This window comes from Oreochromis niloticus, linkage group LG8, assembly GCF_001858045.2.
Source record: "Oreochromis niloticus isolate F11D_XX linkage group LG8, O_niloticus_UMD_NMBU, whole genome shotgun sequence".
Taxonomy (NCBI): domain Eukaryota; kingdom Metazoa; phylum Chordata; class Actinopteri; order Cichliformes; family Cichlidae; genus Oreochromis; species Oreochromis niloticus.
Window position 1 is genome coordinate 11647862 of NC_031973.2, and position 26472 is coordinate 11674333.

At 39.4% G+C, this 26472-nt stretch overlaps 1 protein-coding gene across 2 annotated transcripts in view; it reads left to right on the forward strand.

Annotated features, from left to right (window-relative positions):
• The first annotated feature begins 2871 nt into the window (after positions 1-2871).
• cpxm2 (carboxypeptidase X (M14 family), member 2) overlaps positions 2872-26472 on the forward strand; it is a 28029-nt gene continuing 4428 nt past the window's right edge. The window contains exons 1-13 of one of the 2 annotated variants that reach the window (XM_005471400.4): positions 2872-3007; positions 3176-3652; positions 6153-6254; positions 10625-10734; positions 13230-13369; positions 17644-17728; positions 19291-19441; positions 19728-19816; positions 22388-22511; positions 22687-22883; positions 24751-24930; positions 25631-25928; positions 26197-26336. In XM_005471400.4, the coding sequence (XP_005471457.1) occupies positions 3370-3652; positions 6153-6254; positions 10625-10734; positions 13230-13369; positions 17644-17728; positions 19291-19441; positions 19728-19816; positions 22388-22511; positions 22687-22883; positions 24751-24930; positions 25631-25928; positions 26197-26336 (1899 nt within the window). In that variant the 5' untranslated portion in view covers positions 2872-3007; positions 3176-3369. The other variant, XM_019362119.2, reaches the window with a different exon arrangement.

Sequence of the window (26472 nt, forward strand, 5' to 3'; positions counted from 1 at the left end):
TGCGTCATTTAGATTAATATAGCACCACTTTTACATTCAAACTCTGACAGCACCAGCCTCATCCTTGTGTGGAACACATTTACCTTTCAGTGATTTAGCTTTCAGCTTTAGCTTGCTTGCTTGTCAGACCTAGTGCCAAGATTTGAGAGTCGTCCCTAATGAAATGTACACACTTTGAAGCAGTAAATCCCAAGGTTGTAATATGCCCCGTTTTGAATCTATAAATGTGTCATATTACATTTTGTTTTACATGTAAATAAACAGGTCAAGGTAGGTTTGTCCAGCTCAGGGAGGATAAACTGTTTGGATGTGAATTTAGTAGAAATATGGGGCACAAGCCAGTGTGGCACATCCAAGGTTGTTTTTGATGGATGATCACTGAAGGTGTTTGCATGCATACATTTCAGCCTCTTTGTGTGAGACTTTAAAACATTAATAAGGTTCTCTCCTTGCACGAAAAGCAAAGCACTCTCCATTTTAAGCACTCATTCCAATTACCACTGTACACCAAACTTGGCCTCACCATGCCCTACTGTACCATTGGTTTTGCCCGGAGATTCACCGTCTCAAGTCAGTGTCCCCTTTTTCATCAGTTACATAGTGACAAAGCAGCAGCAGGGAGAAATTTGCCATTGAGTTTCCAACCTGTCACTCTAGGCACTGACGCCCAGTTAATGAGAATTCAGCCAGGGGATTTTCTCCCTGTGAGAGATTATGGAGAGAGGCAGAGGCCATCACTCCTACCTTGGGTGTTCTTCACTGAGAAAGACAGCTATTGTCACAACATTCCTGCCTCAAGCTGCTCTATACTTCACAGCCTGATAAGCAGCTGTTTGATCAGCCGGCACCAGAGCAGGTATATTAGTGCAGGCTCTCTGACGTCGAGTTTAGGAAATCATTTCATGCTTTAATAAATGTTAACCAAGATTAAATTGCATCTGTGCTCCAATATATACGTTCTGTGTAGGTCACGTTTCTACTGACAAATGAAGTGGAAGGTGTATAGATTACATAAGGTTTGTTGGGCCTTTTTGCTATCAGCATTTCATTTTGAAAGCTTCACAGCAACAACAGCGAAAACTAATTTTCAAAGCAAGCCAAGGAATCAATAACAACAACAGGAGCTTGAAAATAAAACACAAAGACAAGTGGAGTAGTACCTAGATAATTCTGCAGACTCCAAACACCTTCATTTTAGTCCACATACACACACTCTCTTCTCATAATATTAAATTATTATTACTTAATCAAACCTCATCCAAAAAGCTGCCATTTCCCCCAAAATCTTTCTAATGCTTCTTATATGAAACTTTGCAGGGTGAACCTGTTGAAACTGCCAAAATGATCTGCCCACTGATGTCACAAATATTATAATGCACTGACGCCAGTGGTAAATATTTGAAGAGCGTGTTTTGTGCACCATGTTAAAATAAAAAGAAAGATGTGCCTGAGAATAAAGATAAAGACTCAGCTGATGTGCAGAGGGGTAAAAGGGGTTATTTAATTCTTGCATGCCTATTTTGCATTTAGTAAAACAAAATATAGCTTCCTTTTAGTTAGATTCAGTTTCAAAAAAATAACTGGGCAGCACAACTTGTTTGAGAATCAAAGCTGAAATCCTAGAGGCTGTTTCAAAGAAGCGATTCAACAGCATCTGTCATATTACCAGCTTTTAATACAAGACATTCTTGTCTGCAGAGGCATCACAGCCACGGTGCGGTCCTGCGTTTGAGAAACTCACTGACAGTTGTGGTTGCTTTAGCAGAAAGGGCTGACATTTGTCTCAAAGCATGTGCAGTAAAGTTTTATAGTCCTTTTTGGATGCCTTCTTCTCATCCCTCCTTCCTTTCCTCCCATACAGCTAAGGATGGGTGTAGTCTAGATGAGAAGTGGGCGAGCAGTGAATGGCTGCCTAGCTGGCGAAGGATTATGCCAGCTGAACAGAGTCTTCCAGCCCTGAGCTGTCCACCCACTCCAGATCCTGTTCTTCTGTGATTAGCCTGCAGCCTCTGCCCACTTTAGCCTCCGTTCAGACGCTGTCTCAGTCTCAGGTGTGAGTGATTTCCAGGCAACCTTTGCAGTTTTCTGTCCATCTACATGAGTTATGTGTAATGAACCAGCACATTTAAATTGGGCAGCATTCAGGCAGGCCACCAGGCTTGTTAAGGGATTATTATATCTGCCTTAGTTTGTCTTGCCTCAGCTTGATGAAATGTCAGAAGCTGTAGTTATTAGTTGTGCGAGTGCTTGGTGGAATCCCGCTCCTTATGACTACATCTTTTAAGCCCAAGGCTAGACATTTCTTTTCTTAGCATTAACACAAAAAAACCACACACACACACTGGGAGTCTCATGAGAAAACTTTTCTCTCTATCTCTTTTTCCCCTCTAATTTTACCTAAAGAAAAATCTCTTCAGCGGACAAATTATGGTTTTAATAAAGAATCTGCCAGTTTGACTCTCGCTTTAGGCTTTGTTATCATCTTGTTATGAAAGTGAGGCTCCATCAGCTGCTGCAGTCATGGCTGTATGAAAGCGAGGGAGAGAGAGGGGAAGAAAAAAAAGAGGAAAAGCTTCATGATGTGATAAGCAGTGACACACAGGGCAGCGCTCCATCCCTGTGTTGGAACATGCCTGAATGCTCCACAGAGACTGTGTTTTGTTAAATTTCTGCTGCTTGTTAACTTGCAGATTACTGAAGAGTCCACACATGTCTTGGCTGAAGCAAAGGATGTATGATGGTCGCTGATTCTGAACCCGTTAAATACACTTTTACTATCGGATGCACACACATCTGTAACCGACTCGTCAAACTAAAAAGGGGTGGATCACGGTGTCTGTTTGCTTGGTGATACGTGTTGCGCCAATTTAGACCTCATGTGGGCACAAGAAGGATACTTGCTGCTGCTTTTCCTTTGAAGATCCAGAATTGGAAACTGTTTAAGGGTTAAGTCTCCCAATTGCTTCCCCCACACATGATAGAGTAAACTTTTCTCTGATCGGAGAAGGTAGGAGGAGATGAATATGAAAGCTGATCCCAAATGTGTCAGTTTCTGTCTCTACCATGCCTCGTGGCATCCTAAACAGAACTGTATTGTCTGTCTTCCTGCCTCTTCCCTTTCTGCTTCCTCATCTCCTGCTCTCTGTTTCTCCCTCCCTCGCTGCATTTTTCTCAGGCAGAGGCGTCCATGGACCCTCTGGCTCCCAGCTTTCGTCAGTGACTTGGAGTGCTTTGAAAACTTTGTGAACTCTTCCTGTTGGAGTGGGAAGGGAGAGAAAGGCGAGCAGTTGATGGGACGCTGCCCGGCAGCAACAGCAGGCTCCTCTGGAGACAGCATCAGGACTCTCGACTGGAGGTAATCCCCAGAAAATGATAAGAAAACACCTCAGGCTCCTAACCCCCCTGGCCCTGCTGGGACTCCTTGTGGGGTTGGCAGACCTTAGCCACGGCTCTGTCGGGGAGGATGAGGATTACTACATGCAGGGGCTGCTGACAAGGGAACAATACAACCAGGTCCAGGTGTTGGAAAAGCAAAATTCCTTTATACCCGATGGTGAGGAAGACCCAAAGGAGCATCTTGCCAAGAAGACTGCCAAGGCAAAGTCAGACAGCAGTAAGAAGACAGATAAAACCCCAGCAGATGCAAAAACAGGTAAAAACACTGCTGTGACTTAGAGAGCAACTTTTAAAAAAAACAATATCAATGAGTTTTTATCAGTTTTTTGTGTTTTGCTGTAAATTTTCTTTTAGAAATTGTCTACAAAAGCATGATCATTAGCAATCAATGAGCATTAGTGATCTTTAACTTTGGATAACAGACAATCTTAACAGTATCTTGTGCTGCTGCAACCTCTTTTCCTGTTAAATCCCCAGGAAAGGTAAACTTATGAGACAGTGTTGAGACAGGTTTCAGTTTCTAAAACAGTCATTCTAGCATTTTATTTTTCATAGTGAATATTAGTTGGAATTAAATAACATCACAAACTTCATATTATTTGGCATTTTGCATCATTGGGTGCTTGCTGTGTGGAAAAAGTGAAACATCACTCATAATCACCTTTTCTCAGAGTCACCTAACACGCAGCCGACAGTCATGCTAATCGATGAATAGAGATGAAAAATTTGGAGGCATCGTATTAAACCCTGATGTGCTCACTGACTCATAAAAATAATGATCTCATGATGTAGTCATCCTCCTCACTACTCAGTATGCATACAGACCCATGTTTCTGTTTGGCTGCAGCACAACAGCAGGATTTAAAGCTTCATGCATGGTTGAGATTAGGATTGCACTGTGTGGTGGTGCAGTGCACATGTGAAACCTTTGCTATCCCAAAAAGTAACAAGCACCAGCAGTGCGGTCTTGCTGTAGTCCATGCCGAAATGGACAGCTTGAATCTCGTCCTCAAGGAGCCTCTGCTCATGCAGGAGCAGGTTTGTAGGTATGTTTGAAATACTGCCAGGTGATTGGGAGACAGTAACAGGCTGTGAGAGTTTGTGTTGGTTGGTGGCTGATAGCGTAGTGCAGCTGTGTAGACAGTGACCTCATGTTTCAGGCATGTGACTTCACGTGTCTCAGCAGAGATACCTGCTGCAGGTGAGACTGGAGGAGGAAGGTGTTAACAGTGATACAGAAGCTGCTTCTTCCCTATTACAGTTTTTATCTAATTAAATGCATCTTAATCACTTTAGTGTCTTCCAGATAAAGTTATCTACAGTATCTGAGTCGGTGTGGTGGTTTGCACTGTCACCTCAGAGCCTCAGGGCCTGGGGCCTGTCTGCGTGTGCTCCTCATGTTCTCTTTGTGCCTCTTTGGGTACTTAGGCTTCCTCCCACAGTCTAATGACAAGCTTGCTGGTTTATTGCTGAATCTAAATTGAAAGTAGGTGTGAATAGATGTCTGTTTCTCAGCGTTAGTCGCGTGGCAGTCTGGTTGACCTGCTAAGCACGTACCCCACCTCTTACCCAATGACAGCAGTGATAGGCTCCAGCCCAGATGCAAACCTGAATTTTAAACTGTTTTCTTTTTAAATATTAATTGTACCTAATATTAACTATCTACGTCTCTCTGCAGACAAAATAGGCATCTAGTTACAGAATAAAAAAAGCTGTACGTTACCCTTTTCTAACAGGAATGCACAGAAACTAGCTGGTGAACAAAGCTAGTGTAGGACCACTAGTTAGAGGTGCGTCAGCAGAAGACTTGATTGTTTCCTTACATGTTATATATGTTGTATTTCAGGCTTGCACGACTGCACTGAAGTGCCAAAAACTACAAAGAATTAGTCATGAATTGAGTTTTGCTTTCAACTTGAAGCCACAATGACAATCAATATTTTACTTTACCTTAAGAGTATTAAAGAAAGAAGAAGAATGGAAGTTTCTTAACATCTTAGTGTAAGTGTAGGGAACAGTTTAAATGTGGAGAGTGAGCATTTTTAATTGATGGTTGTTGCGTGGAAGAACCCATCCCTTCACTGCTTCTCGTAAGTAGGATCTCTGGAATTCATCTAGTGGAGTTTAATGTCATATTTCTACTGTACTATGATTAACTAAATGTCATGTGTAGTGCTAGTATTTCACCAGTGTCTCAACAACCATATGCTGATGCTTTCTTAATCGGTTTTGCTGAAGCACATGTGGAGCTCAGAGCGCTGCGGAGTTGAACCTGTCCCCAGAAAGAGATGCAGATAAAGACTTACAGATGTGAGAAGAGCTGTTGTCATGTGGAGCCCATCCCAAACTTCAGTCAAATAAAAAGCATTTTCAGTACCTTTAATGTTAACTCACTGCCCCATACCTCGCATGTACTGGGTGTATTTATGATGTATTTGAACCTTAATTTCCTGATTATTTAATACAAGAACTTCAAGAGAAGTGCAATTTAAAATGCATTATTTATCTAATGTGAGAGGCAGACAGACTTGAACTGAATGTAGGGAGCACAAGAGTTAAATGTTTTCAGATTCTGTGCCCAGAAATGATTTTTTGGTTCAGTCCCCATTCCTGAATCCATTACCCTTTTCTCCTTTGTCATCACTTTTCCTATCAAATTCTGCATTGACATCAGTGGATCAGCAATTTAAAATGTGATTCAGCCTTTTATAATTTTCTTTTCTTTTCCCTTTTTAACATTTCAATTCCTTCCTTAGTAAAATCACCCAACAAAAAGGCAGAGAAGACCAAGAACACTGCAGTGAAAAACCCGAACAGCGTCTCAGAAGGAGAACAACAATACAACCCGATAAAAGACGGTGAGTAAAAAATCCAAATGGGCAAATCAAAGTTGACACTCACTTGTTACGTGAAATTCATGATCTCGTGAAAATTCAGCTATACTCCACTGTGCAAGGATCATTTCTATGGTGGGAAAAAAGATACAAGCTCTCTCAGAGATGACAAATCTTTTGGGTAGAGTAAGTGTTTTCAGAAACCATATTTTCCCTGAGAGGAAAGGTCTGGCAGTATAAGATGATGCTCTCAGAACTGGAGTCTAGCCGCAGAGGCACTGATGTCTTCTTTGCCTATGAAGCATTGTGTTTGGTTTCCATGGATCACAGTATATTTGCTAAACTAAAACCAGGATGCCCCAGTTGTGTTTTTGGCACGTCAACTTGCTCCACTCAAAGTGTGATTCAGTGCAAAGTGTGTGTGCTTTAACCTCACAATTTCCACAACTCATAATGTACTAATATTGCCATTATTTGACTTATTTACACAGGATAAGACCTTTCTTTTATTGCAGGAAGCTCTATTTATTAATACTGGGAAATTAAGAGTGACTGGGGCCAACAGTGATTTTATGTGTTTATGTTGAAGCTATGCAAACAAGACAGGGAGAAAGTTTGCCATTTTTAATTTGGCATTCATGCAGCAGAACAGAAAGATGGATACTATTTCATGATGGAAAATAGGAACTCTATGCCGACACGCCTGGCATGCCTTGAACTGTCAAGATGTGGTGCAGACTTAAAAAATCATGTTTTCATGACTTAAACTTCAGTCTGGTTTTTGAATATGTTTCAGCAGCTTCTGGTAGCAGCTAATTAATCAGAGGCTGGAATTCAGGGCTTATACTTTCTATAGATCAAGACCTCCAATACTCAGAACTCGTTCCACTCTGAAATGTTAATTATTTGGCTGCTGTCAAAAGTCAAGGAGAACATGAGTGTCTGCCACATGCACATACCAAAACAACTGAGAATTTTTGGACATCTGAGACCAAAAGGGATTTTCAAGGTTTCATTCAGCAGATGTTTCAACAGCTCATTCATTATTGACGTCGGATGTAACAGAAATCAGCTGAAACAAATATTTCAGCTAGGATTTGTCACATGTACTCTGCAAAGCTGCAGATGCTGGCTTTGATAAAACCCCATTCTTCTTCCTGCTCGGCTGATGAAAAGTGAAAAGAAAAAATGTAGTAAGGGTTGTAGGGAGGCTTATTTCTGGCACACTGAGTTGTTAAATAATTTTTCTATTACGGCGAAACAATGTCGCTTTTGTAAGAGGAATAAATAGTAAGTATTGTGTCATTTAAAAATGAGTTACAGAGTCTTGGGAAATGTCGAGAAATTCAGCACACTGGCGGGTGCCAAAGTTGACTTCCTAGCACTGGATGCAGTACTTACTGATGGTGAAAAGTGATCGTGTGGGCTTTGTAACTCAATGGATGGTGATTCTATTGACTTAGTTTAAAAAACTAAATAAAGTTTACTGGAAACAGTTGAAGTTGTTGCCCAGCGGTTCAAAGCGTTTCCTCAAAGTGTATCTAATAAATAAAGGGCTGACTTCTTTTAGTTTGGAAACAGTTTCAAACTCACAGTGCATAAACATCCTAATATGAATAAATCATACACAGAAAATATTTCATTATTATACCACAAAATTTAAAATGAGAGCTTGTAACTGACTCCAGAATCAGGTTTTGGCCTCAGCGATAAATAGGCAGTTAGCCTAAATAGCAATGCTTTCAGTATCTATTTTGTCATTTTTATTACACATTGCTTTTGAAGGCAGATGTGTGTATGTGGGGGTCCTCTTGTGAAGGATTGGATGCAGATGGTAATGATGATTTAGGACTTTGCAGGAAGGCAGACAACCATCTATTTTTTTGTTCTGCTAACCTTGATCCTTGGGCTGCTTTGTGGGCTAGGCTTGTCCCTAATATGTTGTGATCGCTGCATTCAGAAGGCCCGCGGACTTACAGTGTGAATCTGAGAGCATTTTAAATATAGTCACAGGGTCGCAAGTGCAGCAACACATATTTTATTACTGTATAGATTTACTATAAATACTACGCTAACTGGTCTTCCCAGCGGCTTTGCCTCTGGCTTGTTAATCAAATTTTACGCTTCAGTTTTACACCAGGAATTAATTTGAGCTCGAGCTATGTTTGCTTTATGCATCCAACATAAATCATGCATGTGCAGATTCTGCATGCTTATCCTCTTTGTCTATGGTGTCTCTCGGGGACTGTGATTGGCAATGTTTGAGATATTTCAGTCAGGTATGCAAAGTCAGCTTCATTTTTTGGAAGAAATTTAAACCTTACTGCAGAGGTCTTTGCTGAGCTTCACATGCATATATTCAGTTCACATTTGAAGGGTTTTTGAAGAAAGTTCACTTCTCTTTTTTTACAGCCTGTTACACTTCTGGTTGTTCATTTATGAAGGCCAGCCTGGCTGTGTGACAGCGACATGTGCAGCATATGCCGCATGTACAAACACTCTGGTGCCCAATCGGAAATTCTTGCTCTGAAATTCCATTGCTGTGATCCAGGGAAGTCTGCAAACAGCCTGATCTGACCTAAAGAGCTTTTGGGCAGCAGAGATTTCACACGTCAACTTTGATTTGCCCATTTGGCCCTCACTGGATGATTTCCCTTGCACTGTTAAAAGATGAGCCAATCTCACCCAAGGAGTTCTGTTCAGTATACACCACCTCAGTTTCTGCAATCACTTAAATACAGGCATCTGTCCAGATAAACTCCAAATGCTCTACAGCAGCAAACAAAAGCTCTTTTACTGACATGCAGCTCTCAGGGACTGAGTTTTATCTGCGTGTTTTTCGGAAATGTATCTTGAGTATGGCTGCTTGGCAACCAACCCATTGCTGTAGCATCAGTTGGTGATACTGAATAACTTCTGCACTCACAGAGATAATATGAATTGATTATTTGATTTGATGGCTGCTAATTGTCATCACTGAAACTATCAGTATTTTATGGGATCCAGTGGATAAGAGAATAGACATCTCTATATTGGAGTTGCATTCACGTAGATTTCTAAATTTGTGATTTGGACTTAAAACTGTAAAGTTTAGGATGTAAAAAAAAAATGTGGTGTCATCACAGTTTGTCTTGTGTCAAGCTTGTGATAATAAAATTAACATTTTTGACACTGTGAAAGTAGAAAGATATACCAGAGAGACTCAAGTGAGGAAAAGCTAAAAGAAAAAGACAAATAAGATCTGCAGTTAATTAGCATGATCTGTGCAAGCCAAGTGTATTCTGTTTACACTTTAGCATTTCTGCTTGACTTCATACTGTATGTATGGTGGTTAAATGGGGACTTTCATTGTGAAGACAGTCGCATGCTCTGGCTCTGAAAGTCAGAAAGTCTGCGAAATGATGATGCATCCAATTAGTATTATTTTACCTTCAGCTTATAAAAAGACTTCAAAAATAAAATAACACACATGGTGGTTGTGAAGTTTATCTGAAAGGGTGGGCTCAGGATGCATTGCAGGAAATGATCCCACAATGGAAGCCACATCTTGAAAGTTTTCTTTGGCCTGATCCATATAAGAGATTAAATTTCAAGATGTTGTTTTATTGTGGTTATGGTTTTATCTATTTTAATAAATTTCCCATAATTCTAACCCTAGCTTTACGCCAAAGAACATAAAAAACAAGTTATAGAGAGATCTGTTTTTATTTTTATCTGATATTCTCATTATTTAGTGCAGGTTAATGCATGTTAATACAGATGAAAATAGACCCTTTTCCCCCAATTCAAGCTGTGTTCTCATTCATAACATTAAAAAGTTGTCTGCAGGCTAAAAGCAGTAGCTGCTACAATTTCCCCTTTTTTACCTTCTCTTGGGATACTGATATCACTTTAGTCGTTTTAGCTATTTAATCATGTATTCAGGGTGCAGATTGATGACTTTGATAGGTGTGCTTTGCTAAATTATAAAAGCACGCGTTCAAAGCAGAGTCATTAATCACCCGTGAAGGCTGACACGTTTTGGAATTCATATCAGTTTAAAAATCAAAACACAGATCACACTGTGAGACTGTTAAAGTAAATGTAGTTCATGTGAGACCCCTATGCTAAGTTGGACTGAGGGAAAAATGATCATCAACAGCTATGATAAAAGTTGAGAAATGTTCCTTTTACTAGAATGAAAGTGGTCACATAAAACTATGTGTTGTATCATTAGATCCTCTAATTTTCTTGTGAAAAGTCTAAACTGTACCTTACTGTTTACTCAAGCTATACAGATGCATTGTGTCTGACTCAGGGCATCTGTATACTCTGCAAAAAGCAACTTTCTACCACAGCTGCACATGATACATAACATTACCATCACAAGCCGATTTGTAATTCTCATTACCTAGAATGCCCTCCCATTGGACTGGAGTCATTGAAGATTGATGATTTTCAGCTTCATGCGTCATCTACCAAACGCTATGGCCTTGGTGCACACAGAGGTCGCCTTAACATTCAGGTGAGACGGAAATGTAAAGTGTTGGCATTGCAGGCTTACCAGAAATGTTGGGACTCGTATTATACCCTGGGCTATCTCGTCTTTCCTTGGAAGCTTTAACATTTTGTGAAGGCATTTTTTTCCAGCTCCATATTATAAATACAAAAAAATAAGATTGAAAGATAGTATTATTTTTAATCCATATTTAAGCTGCGCGCAACGATGTGAGCTGTGATAACTTGGCTTTTCCCTTGTAAGATTGAATGACATTATCCTTCTGTTTCAGCTCACTGCATATTTTAATACCCTAAAGCTAACTAAACAGTGAAAGTAATAGCATTACCATCAAACTAGGGGCACATCCCCAGCCCTAATAAAAAATAACTGGCATCTGGAGAAGAGAAGTATTTCCTGTTAGTGCAAGCTTTGCTTTGAGTGCATTAGCCTGCATGCAGTGTACAGCTAGCCTCACATTCTGCAAGCTCCACTGCCCCAAATCTATCTGCACAATTAATGACATGCACAAATACACTTAATTCACTCAAGACGACAATAAATGGCAAACAACAAAACAAAGGATTTGTTGTGTATGTGTGTGCGTGCATGTGTAAGCGCAGACATGATAGAAAGTCAGATGGTGTCAAGAGAATAACACAAAAAGCAGATGTCTGTTGACTCAGGCCTGTGCTCAGTGTTATATGTTGTTTAGATGAAAGATACTAAGATTTAACTATACATAACACACTACTATAAGATAACTATATATAACCCTAACCCCTAACTATAGTTTGAAAGACATGCATTAGAAGGAAAATCTATGGAGGAACAAAATTGAAAGAAAGCAAAACCAGGGAAAGTAAGCCCTATATAAATTTTGTATCTGTAATACATGTAATGTAAGAGCTTCAAAACGGAGTCTCCATCTGGTAGCAGAACATACTGTATAAAGTGATGGGCCATCTTTCTTTTATTCCACTAAATAGTTCATGAAAAGGTCTCAGTGTCTGCACCTGGACACGACACATGATATGGGAATCAATCGTTTTTTCCATAGCCAGTGATTTCATCTTTCATTTAAATATCTCGAGACACCCTCTTACATTACATGTAACTGGCTGACAAACAGAACATAAAAGAGACTACAAATGTCATCTATGAACCAGGTGTTTAGTTCAAATCAGCCAAATATTCTTACGGCTCGAATACTGTGCAAAACTCTTGAGTCCCTCTATATTTCATTATGTTATTCCAGTAAAATGGGGAGCAAGGGCAGCAAAACGTGCAAAGATAAATAGAAGTGAAAACAGAGCCTCATTGGTGCAAAAATACTATTTCATATAGGCCAAGCTGTGATATCTTTGGCACTTTTTGCTGCTTTGACTAAAGAAATTAGTGTTTAGTAACAAAATGCCTAAAAATATAATTTAAAATCGGTTCTTTCCTAAGTTGTCTGTTATGTGTAGACACAACACTGGTTCATGCCTGAGTTAGGTGTCGTTTTTATTCTTGAGTAATTTGTCGGTCAGTGTTAACTGCCTTAGCAAACAAGAACAAAAAATATTTTCTGAAAACGTCAAGGTTCCAAAGGAAAATGTTGTCTGAAAGAAAGCCTGGAGAACTATCATGAACACAACTTTTTAAAAACTGCAACAAAGTCCGACTCTGTGGAAGGAAAATATAAAGAAATGAGGAGTGACTCAAGACATTTTTACACACTACTATAAATTAAAGAAGCATTTAAAGACATTCACATGTCTGTTGGATTTCATAAGTTAATGTATCTTCCCTTTCCTTGCCTAACCCCTTTGTAACTGGAATTAGGATCAGCTGTTGAATTTATATTATGGCCTTTAACATCCTAATCTTTCTGATTAAAGCATGTGAAAGTCATGGTAAGGAGGAAATGACCCCATGCCTTTAACATCTGTAGTGAAGCATCTCATTGTAATGTTTAAATTTAGATGATAAAAATAAACAGTCAAGCCTGTAAGCATGCAATATGAAAATGAGTATTCGTACTCTGAGCCAGTGTGTTGACTGGTACAGCACAGGCTTTACAGAGTAGCATTTGATCCCTTATAATCAGTGCAACATTTTCAGCTATTGCACCAGATTCGTACATCATACTAAAAGAGTTGCACAAAAACAGAAATGGTGGGATTTGGAAAGAGTTGCAGGAGAGGAAGAACAGTTTTCAACGCTAAGCCCTGTTTTATAGATGTGCTCATTCCTATAACTCTGCTTCACTGGCTCTGTTTTTTCTCTTGTTCGCTCTTTTTGTGTGACAGAAAAAAAGAGTAGGCTTGTACATACATAGTAAAATTTATAGTTAATACATCTTATTTCAGAAGATATTTTTCATACTTCACTGTCTCCATTATAAAACACTTAAATAGTAAGTTTTAATTAGAATTTTATAAAAGAAAAAATGTTCCAGTCAGTGTGTTGGACCATATTCAGACTGTAAGCGCACGTGGAATTAAATTGCCCTCCGTACGGCTTTTTCTGACCTGCAGGCTGGCCTTTATGAAGATGACCTCTATGAAGGGGCCTGGTGTGCTGGGAGAGATGACACTCTACAGTGGTTTGAGGTGGATGCCAGGAGGCTGACAAAGTTCACTGGGGTCATCACACAAGGCAGGAGCTCCCTCTGGTCGTAAGTAGGAACCCAGCAGACATGTATGGAGAGTTGCAGATGGTTGCACAGTGAGGATCTAGATTGTTCTTGTCCATGAAACATAACAGGATAAATATGTGGTATGGATTTTATGCAGGGTATTGGAGCCTGGTTTGATATATATGTGAAAAAAATTCTAAAGAAAATCTGCAAGGAGATTTATAACTGAATATCAAGTGCAGTGTTATGTAAAGTTTATGAATGCAGGCAATCTTTGCATTAACCAGTTACCTTGATTAAGTCCTTTTTTATGTTTTATACAACAGGGAGATAAAATTAAGACTGAAAACATTATTATGCAACCATTTACCTGAACTTTGAGTAATTTTCCATCAAGAGTAAATATTGAAATATTTGCTTTGCAATTGTTGTTTCTCTGCTCTTATGCTGTTGTTGTTCAGTACAGTATGGCATCGTACTGTTTGTTTAAAAGTTTCAGTATGAATCTGTAAACCTCGCATGGCAGAGTCACAGATTTAGCTTTGCCACTCATGGAGCCGCGCCCTTAACGTTGCTAATACAAACTCAAGCACAGTAAATGGCCATAAAACAGATTACATATTGCATGAGTTTCAAAATGACGCTCCGTAATAAAACTGAACGTAGACGGACATAACCATTCCGAAACTCTTGGATTTTCCCTTGAACCCATCTGGAAAATTTAACTCCATGAACATAAACAAAACAAGCTTTTCAATCTTGTCTAAATGGCACCGAACCTTCACTGGTGTTTGGCCTTTTCATGAGGCCTTTCTGATCCCCTCACAGTGGGATTAAGGATTTATGAATATGACTGATTGGAGTGCAGCCTGATTCTTTCATTACTCTTAAAAGGTCACCACATTTTTAGAAATAACACTTCTGAGAGAGACTGTACAGCCTTCTGGACTTGTTGAACACAGTCAGATGTAGAGGGGAAAAGAGATGCAACAAGTAGGGATTATTATTTTTAAAACGCTTTTAGAAAGAGTGTGCAGCTAAAAGTGTATGTAAGACAAAAACTGCAGCACCATAATGGCTCGGTGGAGTCTTATGTATTTAATTATAAATATCTCCCACCTCCCACTGCTACATCTGAACAACAAGTGTGCCAGGTCTTCTTTGAGTATCCACACATGCGTTTACTCTTAAATTTAGAAACCACCTACAAGTCACTATTGCTTCAATTACTGTGCCACAGTGTATACTGTTTTTAAAGCCATTTTAAAATCAGATCAGGATGTTTTCCACAGCACAGAGCAGGAAACAAACACTTCACTGTGGGTAAGAAACCATTTTATCATCCTCGCTGGAGTGAGTAGAGTTATCTAAGTTTGTATCATTTGATTTAAGACACTGCCCCAGCTTTGTTTCAGTCATTTTGTGTGTAAGCATGTGTGTAAGAATGGTAAAAAAAAGATTTGCTTCATTCCACAACACCTTGTCATCTTCACTTTTTGTTATAAAAACTGCAACTATACATGTTAGTACATCAAAAGAGCTTTTCCGCTACCAGAGACCCACAAATGTGAAAAAAAAACTATATTTAAATTAGATTTGATTGCATCCCATGTAGCCAAAAGGTAACAAAATGCGCCAACATTAGGCTTAATGATACTATTTTTGTTCAGCCTTTTCAATCTGGTCAGTTCATTACTTACAAACTTACAGGCGTTGTAAAGAAAGTACACAGTCTGTCAATTCTAAGGTTTTATATATCAGGACATAACCAAAAATTGTCTGGCACTGTAGCAACTTCTGAAATTTTTAAAATAAGACAACAGATTTTATCATGTCAATGTTTTAACAAAAATGAAGCCACAATGCAGAAGCAGTGCTTTGAAAAAGTAAGCGCATCCAATGATTCACCAGCTTCTAGGACCACTTTTAGCTGCGTATGTTGAAGTAACTGTTTTCTGTATGGCTCTATGAGTCTGTCACATCATGGAGGCATTTTGGTCCATTCTTCTTTACAACATTGCTCTATTTTATTGAGGTTTGCAGGTGGTCGTTTACACACAGCTCTCTTAAGGTCACACTACAGCATTTCAGTCATGTTGAGGTCTAGACTTCTCTTCTGGTTTAGTCATTCTGTTGTAGATTTGTTGCTGTGCTTGGGATCATTGTCTTTTCATGATACAATTGTGGCCAAGCTTTAGCTGTCGGACAGATGGGCTCACATTTGCCTCCAGAATACTCTGGTGTACAAGGGAGTTCATGTTTGACTCAATGACTGAGAATTTCCAGGGTTCTGTGGCTGCAAAACAAACCCAAAACAAACCCAGCACCGTGCTTCACAGCTGGTATGAGGTGTTTGTGCTGATATGCCATGTGGTTTTCGCCAAATGTGGCACTGTGCATTATGACCAGTCTCCACTTTGGTCTGGTCTGTCCAAAGTACATTGTTCCAGAAATCTTGTGGTTTGTTCACATGCAACTTTTTAAACCTAAGTCATGCTGCCGATGTCTTTTTAGAGAGAGGAAGCGTTCTCCTGCCAGTCTTTACAAACAAGCCACACTCTTTCAAACTTTTTCTAATTGTACTGTGATCATCTTTAACTTTTAACATCCTAAACAAGACTTGCAGAGTCTGAGATGTTGTTTTTAGACTTTTTATTTTTAAAAAGATCTTTGAGCATTGCATGGTCTGACCTTGGGGTGAATTTGTTGGGACATTCAGTCCCAAGACGATTGGCAAATATCTTGAATGTTTTCCACTTGTGAATAATATTTCTAACTGCAGTATGGTGGACTTCACGTTATGTGGAAATGCCCTTATAACCCCTCCTGTACTGATGGACAGCAGTACTTATCTATTAAGCCTCAAAGCCTTAAATAAATTGTTAGAATAAGCATAAGAGCAATTTTGACAACAAGAAAGTGGAAAACTGGAGGGAACTGAAGACCAAATTTGCATTTTAGCCGAGAAGACCAGCAGATTTTCCCCTGCCATCTACCTTTCCCGACTTTCCTCAGCAATATTATTTGAAACTTCGGACCTTTGTACTTATTAATTGGAATGGGTGGCACAGACTTTGTAGAAAACTGCTATGTAGTCAGAGAGCAAGGTGAGAGACTTTACCAAGCTGTGTTTGTAATTTTCCTTCAATGCTGGTGCAACCTAATGGCACAGAAGACACAGATGCCCGAGACAGAATTTCTCTGCAATTAGCTCTGTAGGGTATGTAACTGTCTGCAGTGCCAGCTCAGGGGCTTCCTTCTATAACAGTGCTTTAATTAACAGAGCTGGGAATTCTTACCAGGCTGGACCAGCTCAGCACTGATGTCTTTATCCAGAAGCATAGGAGGCACAGGGGAGTCACTGCCAACCTACATGCTGCAGACTTTGGTTAGAGGTCTGTCTGGTGTTATGGGACATTAAGCCATCTGTGAGTTCTTTATATAGGCATGCTTAAAAGGCATTGTACTGAGTGATGTCTCACCTGTCTGCGTTCAGCATAAATTACCTCTAAAGGCAATAGCTGGTATATTTGCACACTTAATTAATTACTTCTCCTCTGTTCCCATATTTATGAAATTTCTCTTTTTTTATCTTTGACATTTCTTTCTGTTTAGTTTATTTTAGTTTGTGTAAAAATATGTATAACTGAGTTTTTTTCAGTTTTTTTCTAACCCTAACCCTTTCAGTTCACCATTTATTTTTCAGTATGTTTATGTTTAATTGCAGGAGTCTGCCTATGTAACAGTCAACATGATGAGTTTCAAATGTGCAACGTAGCCCACCAACATCTCCCTAAAGAAAAATTGTGTCTTTACTGGAAGTAATGGCCCTGATTGTTCTATGATAATGCCGTTGAGGGCGGGTCTTAAAAGTTTGTATGGCGTAACTTTAGGAAGGATTAATGCATATTGTTCTCAGTCTTACAGATTTGATGCTCACTGTGATGGATTAAACAGCGTGAGCAAGTTACAAGAGTGCACTAATAGATTTTATTCTTTAAGGAGATTAATAGAGCTCAAGTGATGCCTGGAAAAGCCTGGAAAATAGATTAAAATGACTAAAAGACAGAAGGTTTTCAGAGCCCAGAGCCCATCTAAATAAGATAACTTCTTAAGCCATTATAATTGAATGTTTCCCACTAGACCCCCAGTGAATCTGGCACACTGCTTGGTCTAGGCCTGAATGCTCCTTTTATTCAACATGATTAATACTCTATAAAATCTTTATTTTATAGTTGTGGTGCAGTTTTCTAATGCACTGCCTCAAATGACATTTCTCCCTTATTCTCCGATGTTCCTGTAATTTTTAACAGGAGTGATTGGGTCACCTCGTACAAGGTCATGTTTAGCAATGACAGCCATACCTGGATAACACTGAACAATGGCTCAGAAGACTTGGTGAGTAACAATCTAGACATTTATAATCTTTTTCCACCCCTCATTTCTTTATATTTTGCTTACAAGGAGCCAGACTTTCTTCTGAGTTTCTTTAGGCTTTTCTGAATTTCTTTTTTGCATCTGGCCTTTCAGCTGATACATCTGCTTTTTATTAGAAATGGTCTCAGTGGAAGAGTTTCTATGAATAAGTCGTTCTTAAAGAAAGGAAACGGGGATAAAAGGCTGAAGTATTTCTAATTACGCAAAAACAGGACTGAAAATCAGTGGCAACAGGTCTTCTGGAGTGACAAATCCAATTTGTGGTTCAAATCATTATCGATATGCATGGAGGAGGTCAGGAGAGAGCTACAACAGTGAGTGTCTACTCCATCTATAAAAGACGGTGGAGACTTGTTTAGAGCTGTATCTGTATTGGTGATCTTCAAATTTCACAGAATTATGAATGTAGAAAAGTATCATTAGATTTTGATCCAACATGCAATACCATCTGGACAGCATCTGAATGGCAACAGCTTTGTTTCTCAGCACAACAATCATGTCAAACACACTCCAATGCACTAAAACATACCTGCATAGAAAAACATACAACGAAACACTATCAGTCACTATCCAACCAAATATTGCCTTTCAAGCTTGTTAGAATTGCACAAACTCATATACTGTATTTCCACTCAAGACTTTCATACAGTATTGTGTATTTAAAGTCTTCTGACATATGTATCATACTGAAAAATACTTATACTGTTAATATTTCGAGCCTCATCATTTTTTCTCCCTATTAACCATAGCTTAATAAGGATTCTTGTTTTCTGTGTCCATGGTTGGATGGAACCATTTTTTTAAAAAAAAGCTACAGAGCAATTACACAGAGAGATTTAGACGCCTGCTTATTTCTTAGTTTAGCCGCAGTGCAATAGAAAAACAGTGAGGATGCTGAAACAGATAGAAACTTCATCCTGGCTCATTGTCAGAGATGGATCTTTCTCCCCACTTAACACTTCTGCAGTTTATGTAACTGAATAGACAGAAACCAAATACAGCTGAAAGAAAGAAAGCAAGAAAGAAAAAAGGAAAGATTAATAATCTCTTCTGCACATGCAAATCGGATCAAGTTAATATTTTTGAGGAAAATCATATCCTCATTGCTCCCTCTGTGGTTCACATCCCAGTTAATTAAATTTTGGTGTAACTGTGCACTCCCTTGGCTGGTGATGTCATCAGTGTGGGAGATAATATCCCTATGGTAATTTAATGTCTGCTACAAGCCTCCCTCTCACCCACCTTTTGTGCCAAATGCCAAACTGTTCTGTTGGTCTTTCAAAATGCCACAAGGTGCGGATAAAAGCTCCAACCGTGGGTGTTAAAATTTACAATAAACTCCCAGTGGTATCAAAGTTTCATGACATTTTATATTTTTCGTTGGTCTTTGCAGGTTCTAACTGTACAACCTCTTTTTCTTTTAATAAGTATTTATATTTATAATATTTGGGGGTTTTTTTTTTTATATTTTAAAAGCCTCTTTAGCATTTATTTTATGTAAGTCTATCTTTTTGTCTCAGTAGATATTCAAGGGCAACAGGGAAAAAGAGATCCCAGTCCGGAACATCTTCCCAGAACCTGTGGTCAGTCGATACATTCGAATTAACCCTCGCTCTTGGTTTACCAGGGGCAGCATCTGTATGCGAGTGGAGATCCTTGGTTGTCCTATGCCAGGTGACGGGTTTGTATGGACAAAGCAGACACAATTAGTCCTTAATTTTTCTTGCAGGGCAGATTTTGCTTTTATGCATTTACTTTTGCTTTTCCCAGTTAAAGGTTTTCTATCTGCAGAGATTATCCACAGTAACACTGTTGGTGCAAAAGATAGGACAAGACTAGAAAGAAAATGTTTTCATTTTGCACAGGCTAAACCTAAACTGAAACCAAGAGAGCAAATTTTAAATCTTTCCGAAGCTTTTTAATCTATAAAAACCAGTAATTGTATGTCTTCTGATTCCAGATCCAAATAATTATTATCACAGACGCAATGAAGTCATAACAACAGATGACTTGGACTTCAGACATCACAGCTACAAAGAAATGAGGCAGGTGAGTTACAGTAAGCAGACCGGTATGTGCCTCCTTAAAAAAAGAGAAAAGACTCAACCTATTTCTTATTCAGACCAGAGCGTGAAGCAATAAAAATGGTGTATAACTTCGAGCCAACACAAGACAAGTTACGTCCTTTGCAAGAACAAAGTGTACGAGTGTAACAAATGAAGCGAACAGTGCCAGCCACATAAAAATTCATAAAGCATCTCTGCTTGTGACATTACTTATTCATATAGTTGTCATGAGCAGAAGCCTAGTTTGTACTGAGAAGGAGGACAGCTGCATTTGTCACTGCGTACACTCTGCCAGGGTGACTGTGAATTGTAATTGTCTCTAATGTAGCAGTTCTATGTGTCAAACATTCGACTACAGGTGCTCTGAACTGCTCTTTAGCACACTCAGACTGCTATGTATGGGTCTTTAGAAAGCTACTGTGACTGCCTGAAATTATATTATAGAAATATCAAAGTTTCTTCTTTTCTTTGCTTTCTTTTCTTTTAAAGCTAAAGTGTCTCACACAGGGAGTTCAGCCCCAATAGGCCTCCATAAAGAAAGGAATGGCTATTTTTAAAACTCCTTTTGTAGGGCTCTTGCACCCTTGGCATTTTGCTTCTTCTTGTATGTACCATATCTCCCCTTCATCTGTTGCTGTTTAAATACTGCTGTGCCAGAACTTTAAAGTGGAAATAGCCCTGTGCGGCTTCCCGAATAAAGCACATATCCAATGAGGGGAATGAAAAAGATATCCGTTATGATGCTCAAGGACTGTCCTTTCCGTGGACCACGGCTGATTATAATACAGCTTCCTTGGGATTACTGATATTGCCAAACACAGACAGTGAAAAGACATTATAAATGGTGAGGAAAGAGCACTTTTCACACTCTAAATTAATATTGCCCAAGAACACTGTGGCTGAGATGCTTCTCTTTAATAACAGCAATAGCGTAAGTAGAAAGTTTAAGCGTGTAGCATGCACCACGTTCTGTTTCATTATGTTTCTGTAAGAAAAAATGACAGAGAATTGGGCAAAAGATTCCTTCTTCTAAGGCAGAATGTCCCCCAGTGATCACGGTAAATAACAGCCCAGGTTTATTTATCAAGGGCATGCTGTGCTTTATTGAGCTGAGACTTAGGATCCTATATTTCTATCAATAAAAAGCAGAGGTTTGTTTAATGATTTACATGAGAAGTTACGTTAAACACAGACTTGATTTAAACCCCATGACTGTCTAATAACTTCTGCTGCAGCTGAAAGAGCTAGCACACACAAATGTCTGACATTACTGTAGTTTCTTTACTTAACAGCTAGTTAGTCTTTCTCCAACTGCACATGTTCTTTGTGTCACCACTCTTACAAAGAGGAGTATACAATAATTGTTTCTATTTTAATCTGCCTCTGTGGGGGACATTCAATGGGCCTTTCTTGCAGGCTTCATAATTGCCTTGACTGCTGCTGCAAAGCCCCTCTCACTGGCTGCAGTGTTATTAAATAAGGGCTTTAACACAGCACTGGAGAATGTGTTTCTGGAGTGTCATTTATTTTTATATTTTTGCTTTAAGGATATGTGCGCATGTTCTTAAAACTAGGCAAGGCCATTATTATGATAGATAGATAGATAGATAGATAGATAGATAGATAGATAGATAGATAGATAGATAGATAGATAGATAGATAGATAGATAGATAGATAGATAGATAGATAGATAGATAGATAGATAGATAGATTGATTTAGTGCTCTTGAACAAGTTGTTAGCAATAAACCTCAAGCTAATCACAATCACAATTGCTCCAAAGGGCACTAATAACACAAACAAGGTAGAGAGGTCCAGTTCAGTGAATTAGCTAAGGTGACCTCTTGCGAACAGCCAAGGCATCACTTTGCTTAAAGGTTACTGTTTGGTCTCACGCAGATTAACTGTTGATTTAGATTTAAGTGATGGATCTTTATAGACTTTTAATCTGGCTGTGCAGACGTGAAATTTCCAATGAGGTGCATGTCAGGTTACAACATAGGTTAAGTTGTAGGAGGCATTTGCAGTTATGATATACAACATAATCCATGCAACTCAAAAGAAGCTTTATCTGTTTCCTCAGACAAATGTGAAGAATCAGACAAATCTGTGACCAAACCCACTCGTCACCATTTTCTGATTGAAAAATGTGGAACTTTAAACTAGTGCATATGTTGAGCCTAACAGTTTGCTCATTATCTTGAAAACAGCAGTTGTCAAAACAATCTCAACTGAAGGTCGATTTGCTCGCTTGTTGGGCAGCTTTCAGAAGATGACAGCTGTTCTCTTGTCATGGAATGACTGATGTGCTGTGATTTTCTGTTCCTCTGAGCACTTCTGTGACTTTGAAAATTTTGTATCTCAGCCGTAAATGCCACAAAAATTCCACCTAGGTGTTTAAATAAATGTATTTTTTGATCTCTGGTACCTCTGGAAGTAGTTTTTTGGGGCCCCAAAGATAATGTGAGTTCTGCAGTAGATACTAGCTCTCACATTTAGGTCTGGTTTTATATAGAGTATCAGTAGCTAATCCCTCATTATTTGCTTTCCACAGCTTATGAAGGTGGTTAATGAAATGTGTCCCAACATAACCCGGATCTATAACATAGGAAAAAGTCAGAGCGGCCTCAAATTGTATGCGATCGAGATCTCTGACAATCCGGGAGAACATGAAGTTGGTGAGTAGTTAAGTAAGTGGATTATGATTGCTGAATTTAATGCAGAAAAAAAGGAACATCAAAGACACACAGTGTTCCTAAGAGTTATTTTCTTTCTACAGCTGTGGTGATGGCTCTATAAATTTCCGTCTGTTCTCTCTCTCCATCTCTCCCTTAATGTGAAACTGTTGATTAGGCGAACCAGAGTTTCGTTACACGGCAGGATTGCATGGTAACGAGGTGCTGGGACGAGAACTGCTCCTCCTGCTGATGCAGTTCATGTGCCTGGAGTACCTATCTGGCAACCAGCGGATACGTCACCTGGTGGAAGAGACTAGAATCCATCTACTGCCATCTGTCAACCCTGATGGGTACGAGAAAGCCTTTGAAGTGGTACGTCTGCAAGACAGCCATTTGTGACCTCATACCACGATCTGGCCTCTGGTGAAAGCAGCATCTCTCTGCTTGGTCTCCTCCTAATAAAAGTGCATGTGGTGCTGGAAAATTAGTTTGAATGATGTACAGAAAATGAACAATGTGAGTGCACGCTGCATACTGTAACATACTTTTCACAAAAGCTAACAACCGGTTTCAGTGTCATGTCTTACTTCAGTACATGCAAAGTTAAAAGAGATGAAGCTACTGAACCCTGTGATGCTTATATAAAGCCAGCAGGCAAGCCAGTTTGTTAAAACTAAAGTTATCATGTTTTCTTGGCTGATTAAAGTTAATAAAGTTTTTCTTAAGAAGAAGCTACTTTTGGCAGCTCACTTATTCACCAGGGGTCGGCACAGCAGGTAGCTATGTATGTTTGATTTGGCAGATTTTTTACACCAGCTGCCCTTTCTTATGCAATCCCAAAGGGATTTGTGTCTCCTCCCAGGATAAAACATAACTTCAGCTTGTTAGGTGAATGTGTACACTACACCTTGGAGCCATGGATTAAAGCTTTTTATGGTAACACTTTATAATTCGTCCCGCAACTAAGGATGTAATTCCCCCATAATTCAAATGGAACTTTAATTAGTTTAGCCATCATCCAAATCAACATCATGAAGATATAAAAAGGCAAGATTAATCCATGCCATAATTCAGCCCGCATTGTTTAACATTACTTAAAATTACTTCCACATTACTTAAATTCAGTTAAATTCAGTTTTATTTATATGGAGCCAAATTGCAACAACAGTTGCCTCAAAAACCCTAAAATGACAATTACTTACAATTACTTACATTACAATTACTTCTTTGTTTCCTGTAAAAATCAAACTTGTTGCCCCCTTATTCTAGTGTACCTACCTTTAGGTATTTGTAGGTAAAAATAATTACATTATAATTTCAAATAAAATATGTTGACATGGCATTTTATTATAGGGGATTATGCCCTTAGTTGTGGGCTGTATTATAAAGTTTTAGTGCTTTTTTCAAGCTTGACTTTTTTATAGTTTCTTGGATCACAGTTTCTTTTGTTCAGCATATAAAAGTCTTATGTAACATGAAAACTGCTGCATTCTCTTAAACTAAATGCTCAGCTCTGCATCTCAACTTAGCATTTGGTCCTGTGGCTCTACATACCATTTAAGTTTGAGTTGGCTCCTGCTAGCCCCAAGTCTTATCAAACCATAGCCAGTTAGTTTCAGCAAACACTATCAGTGTCCACTCCCAAACAAGCAATGAACATAAAGAAAGATGTAACAAATGGGTTAACCAAGCTAGGAACGCAGATTAAAAACTTTAGGCTTTATATTGTCAAATAAAAATCACTTGCCATGGCACTCGGCAGCCACTGGTCAGATATTTTGGCATACAAGACCACTAACTTTAATTTCAATGGTTTTAAAGCTGCATGGATCATCAGTCAAATAAAAGCATGGTGACTTTGCCGCAAAATACTGTTTTGCATACAAGAAGGTAGATATCTTCCATAAATTTCTATTAAGGATGCTTTTAAACTGTATTGCAGAGATCCAAAAAAATGACTTAAAGCAGCTTTAAGCCCTTTTTGCTTGCAGGTGATGACCTTCCACTCTACAGCATGTTGTTTGTTTGGCAAACTGTGTGGATGGACCACAGGATTTTTTGATCAGTCTCTGCAACCCATGTCCCTCCTGTGCCTGGCTTGATACCTCTGCTAAGCCTCTTAATGATAACTCCACACTTCCCACCTCCACTGCTGACAGAATTCCATCTGTGATCATAGATTTGTGTTCCCCCATCTTTGAATTTTCCAAATATTGTGGTTTTCTTTTGTTTTACGCAGGGCTCCGAGCTCATCGGCTGGTCTCTGGGTCGATGGAGCAACGATGGAATCGACATTCACCACAACTTTCCTGATCTTAATGCTATTCTGTGGGCAGCTGAGGCAAAGAAGTGGGTTCCTCGTAAAATGTTCAACCACCATGTCGCCATCCCAGATTGGTACCAGTCCACAAATGCCTCAGTAAGTCAGTAAATCTTCCACGTGATAGTCTGTCTTTTAAATTGTGATTGCCATTTGGTTTCCAGTGACTTTTCCCTCAGGTGACAAATTCTGACACTGTATTTTTGTCTTGGACTCCCTAGAAGCGTAACAAACAAATTTCATAGAGAAGATCATCAGTCTTTTGAAAAGGGTAAACATTTCACGGGGGCATATCAGCGCTGTCTATTTTGGGAGAAGCGGATGCATTCGCTGTGTGACGACAAAGGGGCTGTGAGCTAAAATATACCCAGCAATCTATTTAAAGCTCATCCTCACGAGTGTTTTGACGTTGGTGAGAGCCCCGAGTGAGTCATACAAAGCCTCCAGAATAGCTGCTGCAGCTGTAGAGCTGGGATCCCCATCTGTGCTCACAAAGCTGTGAAAACTATCCCTGCCTGCCTGGCTAACTGGTTCAGCCTGTGCTTGGAGATAAAAGGGGTTACGTGAGCCTGAACAGCAGGGGCAATTTTATCAATTTCCTGCCTCTTGATGAATATTTGTCCACTTTTTAAAGTGGATTTTACTACAGTTCTACTGCAGTATTTTAACATTTAAATATTGTTATTATTCCCTCTTGACAGAGAAATTGTTTTCAGCATGAGTTAATTTAGTGACTGTGCCGAGATGATTGCATGAATTACATTATCATTCCCTTTCCTGTATCCCCCCCTGCCTGTAGGTTGCCTTGGAGACACGAGCTCTGATAGCATGGATGGAGAAGATGCCCTTCGTGCTGGGTGGTAACCTCCAGGGTGGGGAGCTGGTGGTGACCTTCCCGTATGACAGAACTCGCTCCCAAGGGGTGGTCAGGGAGCAAACCCCGACCCCAGATGACCACATCTTCCGCTGGCTGGCCTTCTCCTACGCATCCACCCACCGTCTGATGACTGATGCCAACCGACGGGTCTGCCACACACAAGATTTTGCCAAGGAGGACGGCACCATCAACGGCGCATCCTGGCACACTGCAGCCGGCAGTTAGTGTCCATATCTGGGGGGTGGATTTCTCTGCTCAGCTCTGAGCCTTTGAGCTGTAGCTCTAGTTAGCATATATCTGCATATTTGGAAAACTTCTGCTTTCAGAGCTTCTAGGTTTTAGCCAAAGCATTATGTAATAATTCACAGACAAACAAATAATAATGAAAGGCTTTTTTAAGCCCACTTCTAATTTCACAGATCTGGCCAGTAAGTGAACTAAATCCTGACCTAATTCTGCCGGCTTCTGCTGTCTCTTTTTCTTGGCAGGTATGAATGATTTCAGCTATCTGCGCACAAATTGCTTTGAGCTGTCGATGTATGTGGGTTGTGACAAATTTCCTCATGAGAGTGACCTGGCTGAGGAGTGGGAGAACAATCGCGAGTCTCTTCTTGTATTCATGGAGCAGGTACAGAGGCAAAGGAGCCCCTAAAGCTCACACATGTACATAAAAAACTAAACAAATAACCAATAAAGGCACTTAAACACGAGTATGTTTAATATTTTAGAGCTTTTTTATAACGTACATGGTTTTAATTTAGTCA